The following is a 16,703-nucleotide window of genomic DNA, read 5'->3' as shown; positions in this document are numbered from 1 at the left end:
TGGGGAGCTGGCTGATGGAGGACCTCAGTTTTCTTCAGGCTGACTTCCAGGCCAAACATTTTGGCAGTTTCCGCAAAGCAGGACGTCATATATATATATATATATAATATATAAACATAAACTTGTATGTATTGTGTTTGAGACTAAAGAGGAATCCAAATTCATATTGGCAGTTTTCTCCATAAAATGTGTTTTTCCATCCTTGAGGTTAAACAGGAAAGTCTGCAGAGGCTATGATTGCAGTGCAATGCACAAAATGCAGGGGAAACTCAGCAGTGGGAGCAGCATTCATAGGAAGCAAAGATGCATCACCTATGTTTCAGGCTTGAGCCCTTTGTCAAAGGAAGCACAGAGCAGGCATTAAGAGAAGAAGGGATGAAGGGGGAGGATCCCGGGCCAGCAGGCAAGGGATCAGGTGGGAATCAGAAGAGAATAGCTGAGGCAACAGAGGAGGGGCTAACTGAATGGAGAGGAAAGGGTTGGGGACCCTAAGGAAAGGAGATGAAGGGATAGTATAAGAGACGGAAACTTAATGCCACTGGTTAGAGAGTGCCCTGACAGAATATTGGGTGCTGTTCCTCAAATTTTCAGGTGACTCTGGTTTGGTAGAGTATGAGACCATGGACAGATATATCGGTGTGGGAGTGGGGGGTGGAATTTAAATGGTTGGCCACTGGGAAGTCCCTGTTATTGCAGCAGTCGGAGCAAAGATGCTCAATGAAAAGATCCAATCAGATGGCATTGATTAGATGCCATCAGTTTCCAGTTGATGGCATCCAATTTCCATTAGGTTCTTTTCCTATCACTCTGTCACCTTTCCTCCAGTTCTCCATTCGGAGCTACCCCTCCCCATCATGTCTCATCTTTTTTTTTCTCTTCTGCCCTCCCACGCACATCAACCTGTGACCTGTCTGTTGGCCTGTGCTCCTTCCTCCTATGCTTTTATTTTGGCGTCTGCCCATATTGTGCTTAGACCTTGAAGGGCTCAAGGCCGAAATGTTGGTTATACATTTTGGCTTCCTATGGATGCTACGTGACCTGCTGAGTTTTTCCAGTACTTTTGTATATTTCTTTTTTCTTGTACTCTGATAGTTTGCATCAATGAAGGTGTCTGTGTTGTTAATGCAGCTCATTATTTGAATAGTTTGTGAGACTTGCATAATCTTGTGTGGTGTTTGTAATATCTATCTTTAAATTACATTTGTTTAACTTGTGTTCAAGTTTAGCCATTTATTCTATGCACCTATTTATTTTGGTTTTCCGTGTTAGCTTTAGCACTGCATTTCTCTGGATTTCTTGCCTACTTAATTTATCTATTCCCAGCAGCACTTATTGAGTGGTCTAATTTCAGTAACTTGTTTCTCTTTATTCAGAACTATTGCTTTTAATCTGATTTGACCTCTCTGCTTAAAGATGAGTTAAGGAATGACACAAATTAGGTAATAGTATCAAAGTTAAAATTCATTTAGGTGTACATACAACCCTGAGATTCTTTTCCCTGCAGGCCAGGCAGAATTTCTTGTGTGTAGCTGTAAAATACTCAAGAAGAAAGATAGGTACAAAAAAGAGAGAAATGTAAACAAAGAAATTAAGCAGAGCAATTCAGAAAAAAAAGAAATATTCAGAAATAAATAATGTACAAAGTAAGAGTCCTTAAATGACTCTGAGAGTTGTTTGAGTCCAATGATGGAGGGGTAGCAACTGTTCCTGGTGGAACAAGTCTTGTGGCACCCGTACCTCTGCTGATGGCAGTAGAGAAAACAGAGCATGTCCTGGGTGGTGTGGGTCTTTGTTTTTTGCTGCTCTCCAATGGCAGCATTCCATGTATATTTTCTTGATTGGGTGGGAGAATTTTGCTTATGTACTCAGCTGTATTTGAATAGCTTTCCACTTGGAGGTATTAATGCCTCATACCAGGTTGGGGTGCAGCCAGTCAGCCTACTTTCCATTACACATCTGTTGAAGTTTGCGAAGGTTCCCTATGTCATGCTGAACTTTTGCAAACTCCTGAGGAAGTAAAGGTGTTGACGTGCTTTCTTCATGATTACGTTATGTTGGGTCCAGGAAAGGTAGCTTCCCTGAGGAATTTAAATTTGCTCACCCTCTCCACCTCTGATCCCCCAATGATCACTGGATTTTACACCTCTGGTTTTTCCCTCCTAAAAGTTTACAATCAACTCCTTGGTTTTGGTGACATTGAGTGAGAGTTTGTTCTTAGTACGCCATTCAGCAAAGTTTTAAATCACCCTTCTATATGCTGGCTCATAACCTCTATTTATGAACCTCACCACTGTGGTTTTGTCACTGATCTTGAAATTCCTCAAAGAACATATGCACCACAGTGTTCAAAGGAAACTTTAGAAATGTACATTTTGTAGTATGGGTGAAATGAAAATTTATGGGTGGAAAGACTCTTAAAGGACCCTTATGGAGTTCACTGTACTCCATATTCCTTTGTGTGATTGTCATTGCCCAGGATAAAAATCATGTTGCTTGAATAAATTACTTTTGTGTATTGTTTATTGGCTATTAATGTTATAGAAATTTAGTGCTAGGAAATGGACTTTTTTTTAGTTTTGCAGATGTGTTTAGGCTGGTATACCTTTGTATACCAGCAAATTTCAGACAGTTGAATCCCATTTTCATCAGATGAACTGAAGAATCTTTTAATGAAAAGATTTTACTTAGAAGCTATGGTAGAATGTAAACATAAATTAATATTCTGTGACTTTTTTTGTTGCCTTCGTTGAATGGTCTTTGGTATCCTAGTTATTTTTGGAAAAACTGAATTCCTATTGCTCCAAAAGTAGAAAGTTCAAACAAAAACATTGTGAGCTGGCATATGTTCCTTGACCAATGAAAAAAACTGGAATTAAATAGCCTGTATTAACTTGTCTTTTTTTCCAAGAATTAAATTGGCAAAGATGGCCTTTGCCATGGGATTTTTGTATAAAGCTAAAGTTCTATTTTTCACGCTTTGAACAAACTGTAACTGGTGTACAGATATTACTTGCTTTCTGCATATTGAATTGATGCGTTTTCACAATACAGCTATTTATTCTTTAGGGTTTAAATCCTGATATTGTGCACTGGAATGAAGAGCATGACTTTCTCTGCCTACAGTACACTTTGTAATTCCCTATGTGTCATTTTATTACTGTTGAGATCATTTTGGTCACAGTGCTTAACTTGGAGAGATTCATCACAATTTATCCTTTGCGTCCAGCAAGCTAACTTCAAAATGCCCCAGAAGTTGAGCAAAGCTCCACATGTGAGAAATTAGAGCAGTTGTCATGAATACTTGGCTGGATTGAATTCATGGAAATGAAAGTGAGCATTTGCTATCCATCTGCCTTTGGATAATCCTGCAAACTTGGTGCTTACAATTCTCAAAACCTCAAGCAGGATAAAAGTTGGTGCCTAGACTATTACCTGGTTAAAATACAGAGATAAAAAGTGATCAGTGTGTACAGTAGTTTGAAGATCCATGGTGTGAGCCCCGAAAAACCAGGAAAAAGAGGTCATTGTGTCAAGAGTTGGGTGAAAAAAAACGTGGTGACTGATGAAAATGTAGGTACCATGGTGGAAAATACAAGTATCCCCCACTATCCAAAAGAAGAGTGTTCCTCTAAAACCTTTCTTAAGCTGAAATGGTGTAAAGTGAAGAAGTAATTACCATTAATTTATATGGGAAAATTTTTTTGAGGGTCACCAATCCTACTGCTCTGCGCTCTCCTGACAGCCCACTCTCAGTACCCACACTGATCCCACTGCCCGCACTCTCTCTTCACAGCCTGCTGAATGCTATCCTAGCTTTTTGCATAAAAGTAAAAACCCTCTTCCGATTTCGTTCGGTTTGTGGAAAAAGTATTAATGTAGGTAATTTAGTAAAAGCAAAGTAGTATGAAGAGAACTTTCGAAAAGCGGGGGATACCTGTGCTTTCCAAAGGTTCTAGAATGAATAATAAAGTAAGGTGACTGCTCCACACAATTTATTTTGCAAGTGAGTGGGATGAATTGCAAAGAATGTTTGATGCCGCTCCCCTGCGCACTCCCGGGAAACACTAGAGTTAGCTGTCATTGATGGCTGCCATGGCCGGCATACGTCAAAGCCTGCTTCATATACGAGACTCCTTATCGGGCGACCAGTTCCTGGTTGACCCTGGGGCTGAAGTTATTGTCCTTTCCTTCAACCACACCCCCCCCCCCCCAGCTGACGGATGGGCCAAGAACTAAGGGCTGCCAATACCTCATATATGTACCTTTGGTATGCACACCATTCCCCATTTCACCTCAAGGTTCACTGACATCCATTCGACAGCCACTCCTGGGGGCTGTCTTCCTTCAAACCAATTCTTTACAGGTGGACATTAAGGGAAAGTTCAGCCCCATACACGTGGACATTGTTGGCCCACGACTGGTGTCACAGGGTGCCCGATACCTGCTCACTATTATAGATTGTCCATCCACGTGACCTGAAACAGTCCCGTTACCTGAGGTATCAACCGAGAAATGTGCTAGGGCCCTTGCTAAACAACTGGGTGGCATGTGTTGGGGTCCAAGAACATCTCACCTCCAATAGAGGAGCCCAATTTACCTCCAGTCTATGGGCGGCCTAGGCCAATACCCTGGGAACCCAACTCTTACCAGACCACAGCATATTACCCACAAGCCAATGGATTGATGGAAAGGTTCCATAGGCATCTCAAATTAACCCTTAGGCAGACTCTTTGTCCTAACTGGACAGATGAACTGCCATAGGTCCTGAGCATTTGAACTGCACCCAAGGAGGATTTCAATGCATCTGAAGCCGAGATGATGTACGGCTCGCCCTTGGTCATCCAGGCGAATTCTTGGCTCGTACCCTGGAAGATCAACCAAACACTGCCCTAGCCAAACTGTGGGAATGCTTTCCAAAACTCTTCCCAAAGTGCATGGCCATCTCTGATCTATAGTTCCCAAAGACCTCAAGAACTGTAAATGTTATTGTGAGGCCGGCGGTCACCAGCAACCACTCCAAAGACCATATGAGAGGCCATATCACATCCTTCGACACAGTGGGTCCACCTGTGTTCTGGACATCGGCAGCAGGGAAGAGGCTTTCATAATTGACCGGCTCAATCTGGCACATTTGGACAGCAGTCAACCAATTACACTCCCAATCCCTCGCCACTGGAGCAGGCCTTCTAAAGATATCTCTCCAATCACCGGTTGTTAGGGGGGTAGTGTGGCGGCCTGTGATGACAGTCAACCCACAGCAATCGAGCACGCTGGCTCTGCCAGTCAATCGTCCATGACGGATGACGAAAGGGCCAATCAGCACCCAGGGTGGTGCAAACCACACCTGTCGATGACGCTGCAGCAAAACAGACCAATTTAGCCAGTTGTCGACAGCAGGTCGTGAGAACACTAATCAGAGCCTGAAGGAACATGGGTAATGCCTGTTGGTCACATGGCAGCCAGGGTCAGCCTGGCTACATAAATGAGAGCAGCCAGTTCATTAAATCAGTGTCAACTGCACTCCTTTTTGTATGTGTCTTATTTCCGAGCTATAATCTCAAGATATGCCACAAGTGCACATTTTTCTCGACCCATAGGAAGGATCTTGCCATTAGCTTTGCAGAATTCAGGCTTGGGATCAGTACCTTCACCATGATTGTTACAAAATGAGTAAGAAATCTGTTTTCCACCTCTCCCATTCCATATTAGAATGCAAAGCTATCATTGCCATTAACACATGAAGATAAGAATTAGCAGCAAGGTAGATCCCATTGGTCCTCAAGTTGTCTTAGTCATTCATTTTAAAGTCATGACTTATTCTATGTAATTGCATTCCTGACCTCAGAAAATGCAAGTGTGAAAAGTGGGTAAAGCCTTCCATTATTCAAAAAAATCTTGCTTTACAAATCTTATTCCAGGATCAGAACTCTTTCATCTAAAGAGGAAACAGGGAAGGAAACATGATGGTATAAGTTCTATTTGTGGCAATTTAAATTTTAAAAAAACTTGAGTACTTGAGTCACAATAAGATACCTTAGTATTCCCTCAGCAACATGCAAACTTTTAATAAGATTAACTGTGGAGCGGCATGGATAGTGTAGCAATGCCTTTACAACACCAGCGGCCTGGGTTTGAATCTGGTGAGATCTGTAAGGAGTTAGTATGGTTTCCCTGTGTCTGCGTGGCTTTTTTCTGGGTGCTCTGGTTTCCCCCACCTTGCAAAATGTACGGGGTTATAGGTTAATTTGAGTGTAAATTGGCAGTATGGATTTAAATGGCTGAAATTAGCTTCTTCCGTGCTGTAAATAAATAAAATAAACTTCAATATCTCTCTAATGGACATCTCAATCTTTTGAGATAAAGAATAAATCTTCTGAGACAATGCACCAATTCACTCATTGGTGAAAATTTGATGTGCACCAACTAGCAAAATACAAATCAACGCATAAAATTGTAATGTTTCATATGTGGTTACAATTCAGATATAGCCTTTGAGCAAATGTTTGTTTTGTTTTAAGACATTTTCATACCAATTGTTGTCCAAATGGTTTAATGTGATTATTTTCATTCTTTGGACAATTTTGATAAGATGGTTATCATATTTGGGGGGGAAAAACTATCTTTTATGGGCTGATGCAATTTTGCAATGTTTCATTCTTTGGACAATTTTGATAAGATGGTTATCATATTTGGGGGGAAAAAACTATCTTTTATGGGCTGATGCAATTTTGCAATGTGAGTGAACATTCTCATTTGGCTTAATTAATCTTGCTTTCCAATCACAAAATCAAATGGAATTTCAAGAAAAAAAAAGTCTTTTTCATAATGCAGTAGTCAGAGATTGCTATCGTTCCTGGTATTTGAAGGAGTTTTGTCCTATGCACTCAAGGTCTAGAATTGATTTTCCACAGTGTGATAAAATTTTGCATTAGTTTAACTGAATAAACAAAATGAATAATAAAATTTAGTTTGAATTTTGAAATTTTTATTTTGGTCTTAAGATTTTCAGCTTTGATGGGAATAGCTTTGAATTGATAAAGGAATTTCATTTTTTTAAAAAGATGAAGCACATTAACAATATTTTAATACTTCAGCCATACATTTTGCTTTAATATTGCTGACAATATGCAGATAATGCAATTGAGTACTTACGCACTATAAATTATTAATAAATACGATAAATTATTCCTGATGTTGGGTAATTTAGGGGGTTGGGTGATGAAAGGCATTAAATTCCAAAATAGTAAAAATACAAGCAGCCATGAGCAATGTTAAATGTAGAGATATTTGTATTGTTGTAACCAATGGAATTGGAATTTATTGTGTACATGTTTAAAAAGATAGTTTGAGTTTTTCTCAGAATTTTAAATTTTTTTGCCTAACTGGGAACGTTAAAGACTCAGCTGAACTAAATGCACAAATTGAATTATTCACACCACATATATGAGATTTGATTTATTATTTTTAATTCTTTGCAGACCATTTGGCCAGTGTTACGAATTTCTTACCTTGCATACAGTGAAGAAATACTTCCTTCCAATAATAGAAATGGTTCCACAGTTTCTAGAAAATCTAACAGATGAGGAACTGAAGAAAGAAGCGAAGAACGAAGCCAAAAATGATGCTCTATCTATGATAATTAAGTCATTGAAAAATTTAGCTTCTCGAGTACCTGGTCAGGAGGAGACTGTCAAAAGTTTAGAAATATTTAGGTTAAAAATGATACTAAGGTAACTTCCATTTTTAAAAGATAATTAAGTTGAAATTGCTGCTATTATTTATCATAACTTAGCTTTGTTATTTACAGATTGTTACAAATTTCATCTTTCAATGGGAAGATGAATGCACTAAATGAAGTTAACAAAGTGATTTCTAGTGTGTCTTATTATACGCATCGCCATGGCAGTCCTGAAGAGGAAGAATGGTTGACAGCAGAAAGAATGGCAGTAAGTGGTAAAATTATTTCAATATCCTGGCAGTAAATATTAAAATTCAAAGTTCACATTTATTGTCAGAGTACATGACATCACATACAACACTGAGATTCTTTATCCTGCAGTCAAGGCAGAATTACTAAATTACTGGTAACTGTAAACTGTACTTAAGAAGAAAAACATAAAATAATGAAATGTAAACAAATTCCAAATATATAAATATTCAGTATCAATGAGCAAAGTAAGAGTCCTTAAATGAGTCTTTGAATGAGTCTGTTGTACAAGGGTCTGATGGTTGAGGGGTAGCATTTATTCCTGAACCTGAAGGTATGAGTCCGGTGCTTCCTGTGCCTCTTTCTTATGGCAGTAGCGAGAACAGAGCAGAGCACGCCCTTGGTGGTGTGGATCCTTGATGTTTGCCGCTGCTCCTCGATGGCAATGTTCCATGTCAAAAGTTTCTCGATGGTAGGGAGAGCCTACCATGTTATTGCAGAAGGATATGGATTTTGTATTACATCATTTTGTGAAGCTTGATGATGTCTGGTTCAAATTTGAAAGCATTTTAAATTTCTTGAATTTTTCAAATTACTGAAGTGCAATTATATTTAGATATGCAAGATAAAAGAGCAAAACAATATTTTGGCATTGGCAAAATATTATTTATCATAACTTAGCTTTGTTCAATGTTCAATGTCTTTTAATGTTAGAGTACACCCATAATTGTTTTAATTTATTGACACTGCTTTTCATTGTATGCATTGAGTGAAACATGATTGGCTGAAGACACTGATTATAGTAAACATTTTTTGAATATTTTACTTGTTTTTTTTCAAAAATATAGTAACATTTTAAATATACAATATATTTAAACATTTTCTCCAAAACACAACAAACAAAACCAAAACAGTCCCTTCCCCCCTCTATACAGATCTGTTCACCATCAGAGCTAACATATTTTAAATATATGGAGTACAGTTGGGGGAACTATTTTTGTGTATATAATAGTTACCTTTATACCCTTTTTGTTCCTTTTTATTACTATATCTGGGCTCCTACATGGTCAAAGTATGGCTGCCAGACCTTTACAATATCATATTTATTCTTAAAGTTACGTGATTTTTTTTTCCATGGGTATACAACTGTTCATTTCCGCAATCCATCTTGCTATGGGTAGAGGGGAGTCAGATTTCCAAGTGATCGTGATAGTTTTTTTGCTACTGCCAGTGCAATATTTATAAATGAGATTTGATATTTGGTCAATTTGTTGCTTATTTCCATGAAATTACCTAATAGATATAGCTCTGGGTCGCCCGCGAAAGCCACTCCTGCTATCCTGGTTAATTTTTCTGCGGTTTCTTGCCAAAATGTCGTCACTTTCACGCACAACCACGTGGCATGTAGAAAATGTCCTGTGTCAGTCCCACATTTCTGAAATTTTGGCTTTTGATCTGTGTAACATTTGTGGAGTAAGATATAATTGTGTGTTTATATAAAAAAATTATACTGAACCTGTCCATATCATGCATTTATAATTGATGTCATGCTGTCCTTGCATCAATCTGACCAGCTTCTTTCCGGAATTACCACAGCCAAGTCCAACTCTCATCTTTCCCTTGACCTTTGTAACCCTGATTTTGCACTTTCACTCTGGAGTGTATAGTACATTTTTGTTATAAATTTGGGTGTTTCCCCATTCAGACTGTTCAATTTCACTAATTTCAGGTGGGGTCAATGTTGGTCCCCATCTTTAGTACGATCTAAGGTGGAGAAAGCAGAAGGAAGATCTAAGAGTTCCTTCCGAGTCACACTTTAATATATCTTGTACCTTTGTCATTCCATGAATTTAATATTCATAGGCAGTAACATTTTTACACAATTGTGCTTATGTTGATAATCCTACTTTTTTTCCTATACATTCATTAATTTCTTGCCATGTTCTAATCATATGAATGGGGTTTATCTATCTTTTTCTTTAATGATTTATAAATCACTAGGTTCTCGCTCCTCCATTGATTACATTCCCCTTTGAACCCTAGATGAGGAGTTGTCTTCAGTGAAGAAGGCTGTGAGAAACCTAGCCTGTGCAGCTCGGTAATATTTTTTGAGAACTGGAAGTCTAAGACCTCCCAACCTGTAGTCCCATGTTAGTTTTTCCAATGCAATTCTTGGTACCTTATTATTCTATAGGAACTGTCTAATAAGGTTGTTTAGTAGCTTTAAAAAGTTTTTGGGTAATGGAATAGGCAGCGATTGGAAAAAGATATTGCAGACTTGGGATCACTTCCATTTCGACACAGTTAACCCTTTGCTCCAAAGTAATTGGTAAGTCCATTTCTATAGGAGAGGAACATAGTTTAGTTTGTACAGATTTTACAAGTTATTGTCAGTTGCTATTTCAAGATAATTTATTCTCTCCATCTTCCCTTTAAATTTACTTATTTTTTTGGTATCTTTCATTTTCAAAATTTGTTAATGACATTCTCACTTTTATCCATATTTATTTGGTAGTTTGATATTCTACCATATTTTTCTGGTGTTCCTTGTAATTTTTCCAAAGATTTAGCTGGTTCTGATAGATACAATAGCACATCATTGGCGAAAGGACTGATTTTGTGTTTTTCTTCCCGACTTTGAAGCCCTTTATATCCAGATCCCTTCTATCATCTCCGCCAGTGTTTCAATTGCTAAAATTGTTTGCTCGATCGACTCCAGGGGAACACCGCAGACATCTGATTATTTGTTATTATTTTAGCTTGTGGTTTATGGTATAAAGCTTTTATCCAATTTATAAATGTTCTCCCGAGACCAAATTTTTCCAGTGTTTTAAATTTAAAAAGGCCATTCAAAGGCTTTTTCTACTTCTAAATAAACTGTAATACATGGATTTTGTTCAGATTTAGCCATATGTATTATATTAAATAATCTTCATAGACTATTTAAGGAATGCCTTTCTTTAACAAATTCTGCTTGGTCCATATGTATCAGTTTTGGCAAGTATTGTCCTAACCTGTTAGCCAATACTTTCACCAGTATCTTGTAATTAGTATTTAACAAGGATATTGGTCTGAATGGCGAAGTTTTTAGTGGGTCCTTGTTCTTTTTTGGTAACTGTTATAATTGCAGTTGAGGATGACTATAAAACTTAAGTGGAAATCCATCCTCTCCTAGTGATTTTTAAAAAAACTTGTAAGGTACCCAGGGCCTTTTTGATTTCTTCCCTTGTGAAGGAAATATCTAATTCTATCCTTGCTCTCTTCAACAATCAGCAAAAATGTTTCCATTTCATTCTCATCTCGTAGTAATTCTGTATAGTTTTGTGTAAAGTTGTCTAAAAGTGACTTTAATTTATTTTTTCTTGCATACTAGTCTGTTTTTATAGCATTTACCATTCTTGATGACTCATCTTTTAATCTGCCAAGTTAAAACTTTGTGCACCCATTCACCCAATTTATAGTATTGTTGTTTAGTTTTTAATCTAGTTTTTTCTATCCTAAATGTGTTTATTGTATCATATCTTAGCTTTTTATTCTCCATTAATCTGTGTTCTTGTAATCCTGTTCTTTGATATTCTTTTCTAATTCTCTAATATCCTTCTCCTAACTGTTTACTTCTGTCATATGTTCCCTCTTAATATTCTTTGTATAAGTTATAATTTGTCCCCTTAAATATGCTTTAAGTGTGTCCAATAATCAGAAGGCTTATTAGTAGACGACAGATTTATTTCTCAAAATATTCTGTCTCTTTATAAATTTGCAGAAGTCTGTTCTTTTAAGCAATATAGTATGGAGACACCATCTGTATACATTCTCTTGCTTTCCATTGCTATAGTTAATAATAATGGAGAATGGTCTGATAGAAGTCTCGCTAGATACTCTGTTTTTATCACTCTACTTTTTAATTGGGCAGACATTAAAAATAAGTTAATCCTTGTATGTGAGTTATGCACCCTTGAGTAAAAAGAGTACTTTCTGTGGGATTTAATTGCCTCCATACATTGATAACATTTAGATCTTTCATATGTAAAATTAGTTTTTGCTGCTTTCACCCTCATTATTGTTCTTGCCTATTTGTCTAATATTGGGTTCAAGCAGAAATTAAGTCTCCTCCAACTAATATATTTTGTCCTCTGCTGTTTTTAAAAAGATATCCTTCATAAAAGATTTATCGTCATTTAGGCCATAAATATTCATAAATGCCCATGCTTCTCCATAAATTTTACAATGTGCCATCGCATAGCTTCCAGCTTGATCAATTGATGTATCTTCTGTTAACACTGGTGCATTTTTATTAATTAGAATAGCCACCCCTCTTGCCTTTGAACCAAAGGAAGATGATATTATTTGTCCCACCCATTCTCGTTTTAATTTATCGTGTTCCAATTTGGTAAGATGTTTCCTGCAAAAAGATTATATCCTCTTTTAATTTCTTTAAGTATGCCAATACCCTTTTCCTCTTCACCAACAAGTTTATCCCATTAATATTAAGACTAATAAACTAGTGTTTTATTCATACCATTTCTCACACAAATATTGTACAACAATAATAACTTAATTTTCTAAATTCTGTCGTAATATTTCCCTGTTAAAATACGTTTTCAACACATACATTTCCCCTTTAAGAAACACACACACATCCCTAGCTCTGACGGTGACGTTGACAATAGTACCCGGAGGCCCGCAATAAAATGCTGCGAGTGGTTCTTCTGAAGGAAACTTCCCTTTGATGCCATCTTTTAAAACTGCTCTTCTCCTGGTGCCATCTTCTTCCCCCCTCCCCCTCCCCAAGCCTGAGTTCCCACCTTGCTCTTACCTTACCACCTTTCTGTCGTTTCAGAGCTCTCCATATAAACAACAATATTTTTTCTTTAAAAAACTAGATGGCTCAGTACTGTTAGTATAAATAAAAGGATACATCTTTCAGTTAGTCCCGTTTTGAAATGATCTTTACAGTGCTTTCAGCTGGAGACTTTAATCTTTACATAACTTCCTTAAAAATTCTTCCATTTCTTTATTGAAAATTCATGGATTATCTTCTGAGATGTCCACCCTCAGTGTTGCTATCATTGAATATTTTGTAGCGGCGGCTACTCTGCTATTGAATGATCTCACAACCAAACTGGATGAGGTCAGTCAGAAAAACTCCTTTATTCAGGTCTGCCTGGCTGGTCTTATGCTCCCAGCCTGGACCTGACTGTGAACCGTGCCGTGAGCCCTGACGTCGCTGGGGCGTCACATGGGATGCTTCTGAGCCGAAACTGATGGCGCCATTTTTGCCAGCTGCCCCGCGACCGCCACACAGCCCCCCCCAATGGCCAATGTCCTTTTTTGCCGGGCGGCCTTGCTTTGTGGGTTGAGCCGTGACCACTGGCTCGTTGGGGTCGAGGTGTGCTGGCTTTAATCTGTCCACAGTAAACCGTTCCCTCTTACCAACAATGTCCAGTGTAAAGGTGGATCCTGAACGCTGGATGACTCTGTACAGCCCTTCGTACAGTCTTTGAAGGGGTGCTGTGGAAGGGCCTCGCCTGATAAAAACATACTCTGTGGAATACAGCTTGCTGGGGACATAAGAGGCCCGTGTGCCGTGTCTTGGCGATGGTGGGGTGTGAAAGAGTCTAACTGGGCTCGGAGGCGGGGAAGTAAACCGTGTGGTAGCTGTTGCGGGTTGTGAAGTGCAGTGATAAACTCACCGGGCAGGGCTAGCGGTGCACCGTAGACCAGCTCGGCTGATGATGCCTGCAGTTCTTCTTTGGGTGTCGAGCGGATGCCCAAGAGTACCCAAGGCAGCTCATCCACCCAGTCGGGGTGGTGAGGCGGGCTGGTCCATTGGTTTATGGGTGATAGGCCGTTGTTTGATATAGCTCGATTTCCGGCTTGTTGGCGAGCTGTGCCCAGAGCTTGGAGGTGAACTGCGCGCCACGGTCACTGGTGAGGTGGGCCGCAATGCCGAACAGGGTAACCCAACCAGTCAAAAGTGTTTGTGGAGGCATCGGGACCGCTTTGGGCCAACGAATGGAGCAATCTACCACCATGAAAAGCTAACGGTTGCCTCTGGAAACGGTAAGGGGCTGACAATGTCTACATGTATGTGGCTGAACTGTTCTCGGACCTGTTCAAAATCCTGCACGGGCGCTCTGGTGTGCCTGTGTTCCTTGGAAAACTGGCGAACTCTTTTAGCCCCTTGAGGTTGTCCGGGTGTGGAAACTCTCTGATTGCATCAATCTTCGTAGCAGCTGGTGTAGCTCCTTCAGACGTGATGGTCTGGCCCAGGAACTGCATGGACTCTTTTCTGAACTGGCATTTGGCTGGGTTGATCGTTAGGCCGAAATCAGTCCGTCGCGAGAAGAAGAGAGCAGATGAGACTTGTGTTGTGCCAAGTCTCGGGTGGCGATAAGAATGTCATCCAGATAAATTAACACAAAATTCAAATCCCTGCCCACTGTATCCATGAGGCTCTAGAAAGTCTGGGCGGCATTCTTGAGCCCGTAAGGCATACATAGAAATTCGAACAAGCCGAAGGGGGTGATGATGGCCGTTTTGGGGATGTCCTCAGTGTGCACCAGGATTTGATGATACCTGCACACCAGGTCAACCTTGGGAGAATACCCTCGTGGCATGCAGGTTGGCTATAAAGTCATGGATGTGAGGGATGGGGTAACAGTCAGGTACTGTCGCGTCGTTAAGTCCTCGGTAATCTCCACAGGGGGGCCAGCCACCGGAGGCTTTCGGGACCAGGTGGAGCGGCTAGGCCCAAGGACTGTTTTAGCGTCAAATGATCCCCAGTTCCTGAAGATGTAAGAACTTCTCTTTCACTATCTGGAGCTTATCTGGCGGGAGCCAGCGTACCTTGGCATGGACTGGCGGGCCTTGGGTGGGGATATAATGAAACACCCCGTGGCGTGGTGAGGCAGTGGAGAACTGCAGCTTGAGGAGGGACGGGAACTCGTCCAGGATGCGTTGAACCTCGTCTTTGGGTGCACTGACCATGGCCATCTGTAGCTGCTCTGTGCGGGAGGTGTTGCAGCGAACAGATTGGAAGGTATGGGCATCCACAAGTTGCCTACCTTTGGGGTCGACCAGGAGTCCGTGGGCGAGGAGGAAGTCGACACCCAGAATGGAGGTTGGGAGTGACGAAACGGAACTTCCGCTGGGCGATCTGGAAGTGGTCAGTCTTGTTACCATACTTTCGGATCTCCATTGAATTGGCTGCACGGAGTGGAGTTCCTTGAGGCCGGTTCCGGGACTCGATGGCTGAGGCCGGGATGACGCTGATCTGGGCCCCGGTGTCGATGAGGAAGCGTCAGCCGCTGATTTGCATCCTGCAGGTAGAGAAGGCTGTATTCTTGGCCAGCCGCCACAGCCATTAACAGTGGCTATCCTGCTCGTTTCCCTGGAATGAGCAGGGCTGACAACACTTCCGAGCCTTGGCTCCCCAGCGCTGGTGGAAGAAACAGAGGCTTGAAGTGAATGGCTGTGCTCTTTGAGGCCCCTGCAGGGGTCGAGTGTTCCTCCGCAGTGCTAGAGGAAGACTTGGCGTGGTCATGGCTGGGACTCGTAACTTGCTGCACTGCTGAGCCCTCTGAGAATCGTTCAAGCCGTAGGTCCTGAGCCTTTTGAGCGACCTTCCTAGGGTCGTCGAAGCTCTCCTCGGACAGTAACGGCCAGATGTCTTCGGGCATGTGGTCAAGAAAGATGGGCTCAAAGAGTGGGCAGTTGGTGTGATTGGCTATGAGCGCGAGCATCTCATCCGTCAACGCGATTGGAGTTCTTTCTCCCAAGGCATTGAGGTGTAGCATCCAAGCGGCATGCTGGCGCCTGGAGAGGCCGAGGAAGCTGGTGAGCACCCGCTTGATGTTCCCGTACTTATCTTCCGCAATGGGTGCTGAATGAGGTGCAGCACTTGTTTGGCGGTGACCTGGTCCAGGGTGGTGACCACATGATAAAACTTGGTCGTTTCTGATGAAATCTGGCGGAGGTGAAATTGAGCCTCTGCGTGGCTGAACCAGGTCTTAGGCTCCTGAACCCAGAAGTCAGGAAACTTGATGGCTATAGCGTTGATCGAAGTGTCGTTCATATTGGGTTCAAAGGCATTTGAACCTGTTGGGGTCAGCAATGTAGCGGCGGCTACTCTGCTTACTGAATGATTTCACAACCAGATGGGTTGAGTTCAGTGAGCAAAAATCGTCTATTTAGGTCTGCCTGGCTGGTCTTGTGCTCCCAGCCCAAAATGCGCTGGGGGCCCTGACGTCGCTGGGCCGTCACGTGAGTCGCAGAGCGCAAGCTTCTGAGCCTGGTGCCGAGGTCAGGGAGAAACCCCTGACGGCGCTATTTTGGCTGGCTACCCTGCCGCGTGCATGACATGCAGGGCCGGTTCGCCTGCCTAATGGCGTGCCTCCTCAATTTAAAGTTTTTTGATCACAGTTGTCTCTTTACCTCTTCAAATTACTTTCTTTGACCAAGGCAGGGCTGAAGTTCTGGAAAAACATTACTTTTTCATTATTCACCACTTATGGGCCATTATTAATTTTTGAATATTCATATGCTGCTCCCAAGATCGCATCTCTCTCGCTGTGACTTAAGTCTTAGCAGGACTGGTCGCTGTTTGCCAGTGGTTCTTGGTCTGAAGGTCTGGTGAGCCCATTCAATTTGCATCTTTGCATTTAACTTATTTTGTCCCAGCATTTGTGGGATCTATGTTTCAAAGAAACTCACCGCGTCTTTTCCTTCTATTCCTTCTCTCAGTCCATTGTGTCGTCTGCAGAAATTTTCCATA

The 16,703-nt window shown here is 41.0% G+C and overlaps 1 protein-coding gene across 12 annotated transcripts in view; it reads left to right on the top strand.

Moving 5' to 3' along the window:
* usp9 (ubiquitin specific peptidase 9) overlaps nucleotides 1–16,703 on the top strand; it is a 263,780-nt gene that overhangs the window by 71,968 nt on the left and 175,109 nt on the right. For all 12 annotated transcript variants that reach the window (XM_069889325.1, XM_069889327.1, XM_069889332.1 and 9 more), the window contains 2 exons: nucleotides 7,479–7,730; nucleotides 7,808–7,946. In XM_069889325.1, coding sequence (XP_069745426.1) covers nucleotides 7,479–7,730; nucleotides 7,808–7,946 — 391 coding nt within the window. The remainder of the gene's footprint in view (nucleotides 1–7,478; nucleotides 7,731–7,807; nucleotides 7,947–16,703) is intronic.

This window comes from Narcine bancroftii, chromosome 7 (genome assembly GCF_036971445.1).
Source record: "Narcine bancroftii isolate sNarBan1 chromosome 7, sNarBan1.hap1, whole genome shotgun sequence".
In the NCBI taxonomy this organism is placed as follows: domain Eukaryota; kingdom Metazoa; phylum Chordata; class Chondrichthyes; order Torpediniformes; family Narcinidae; genus Narcine; species Narcine bancroftii.
This window is presented reverse-complemented; position numbering and strand designations above follow the sequence as displayed.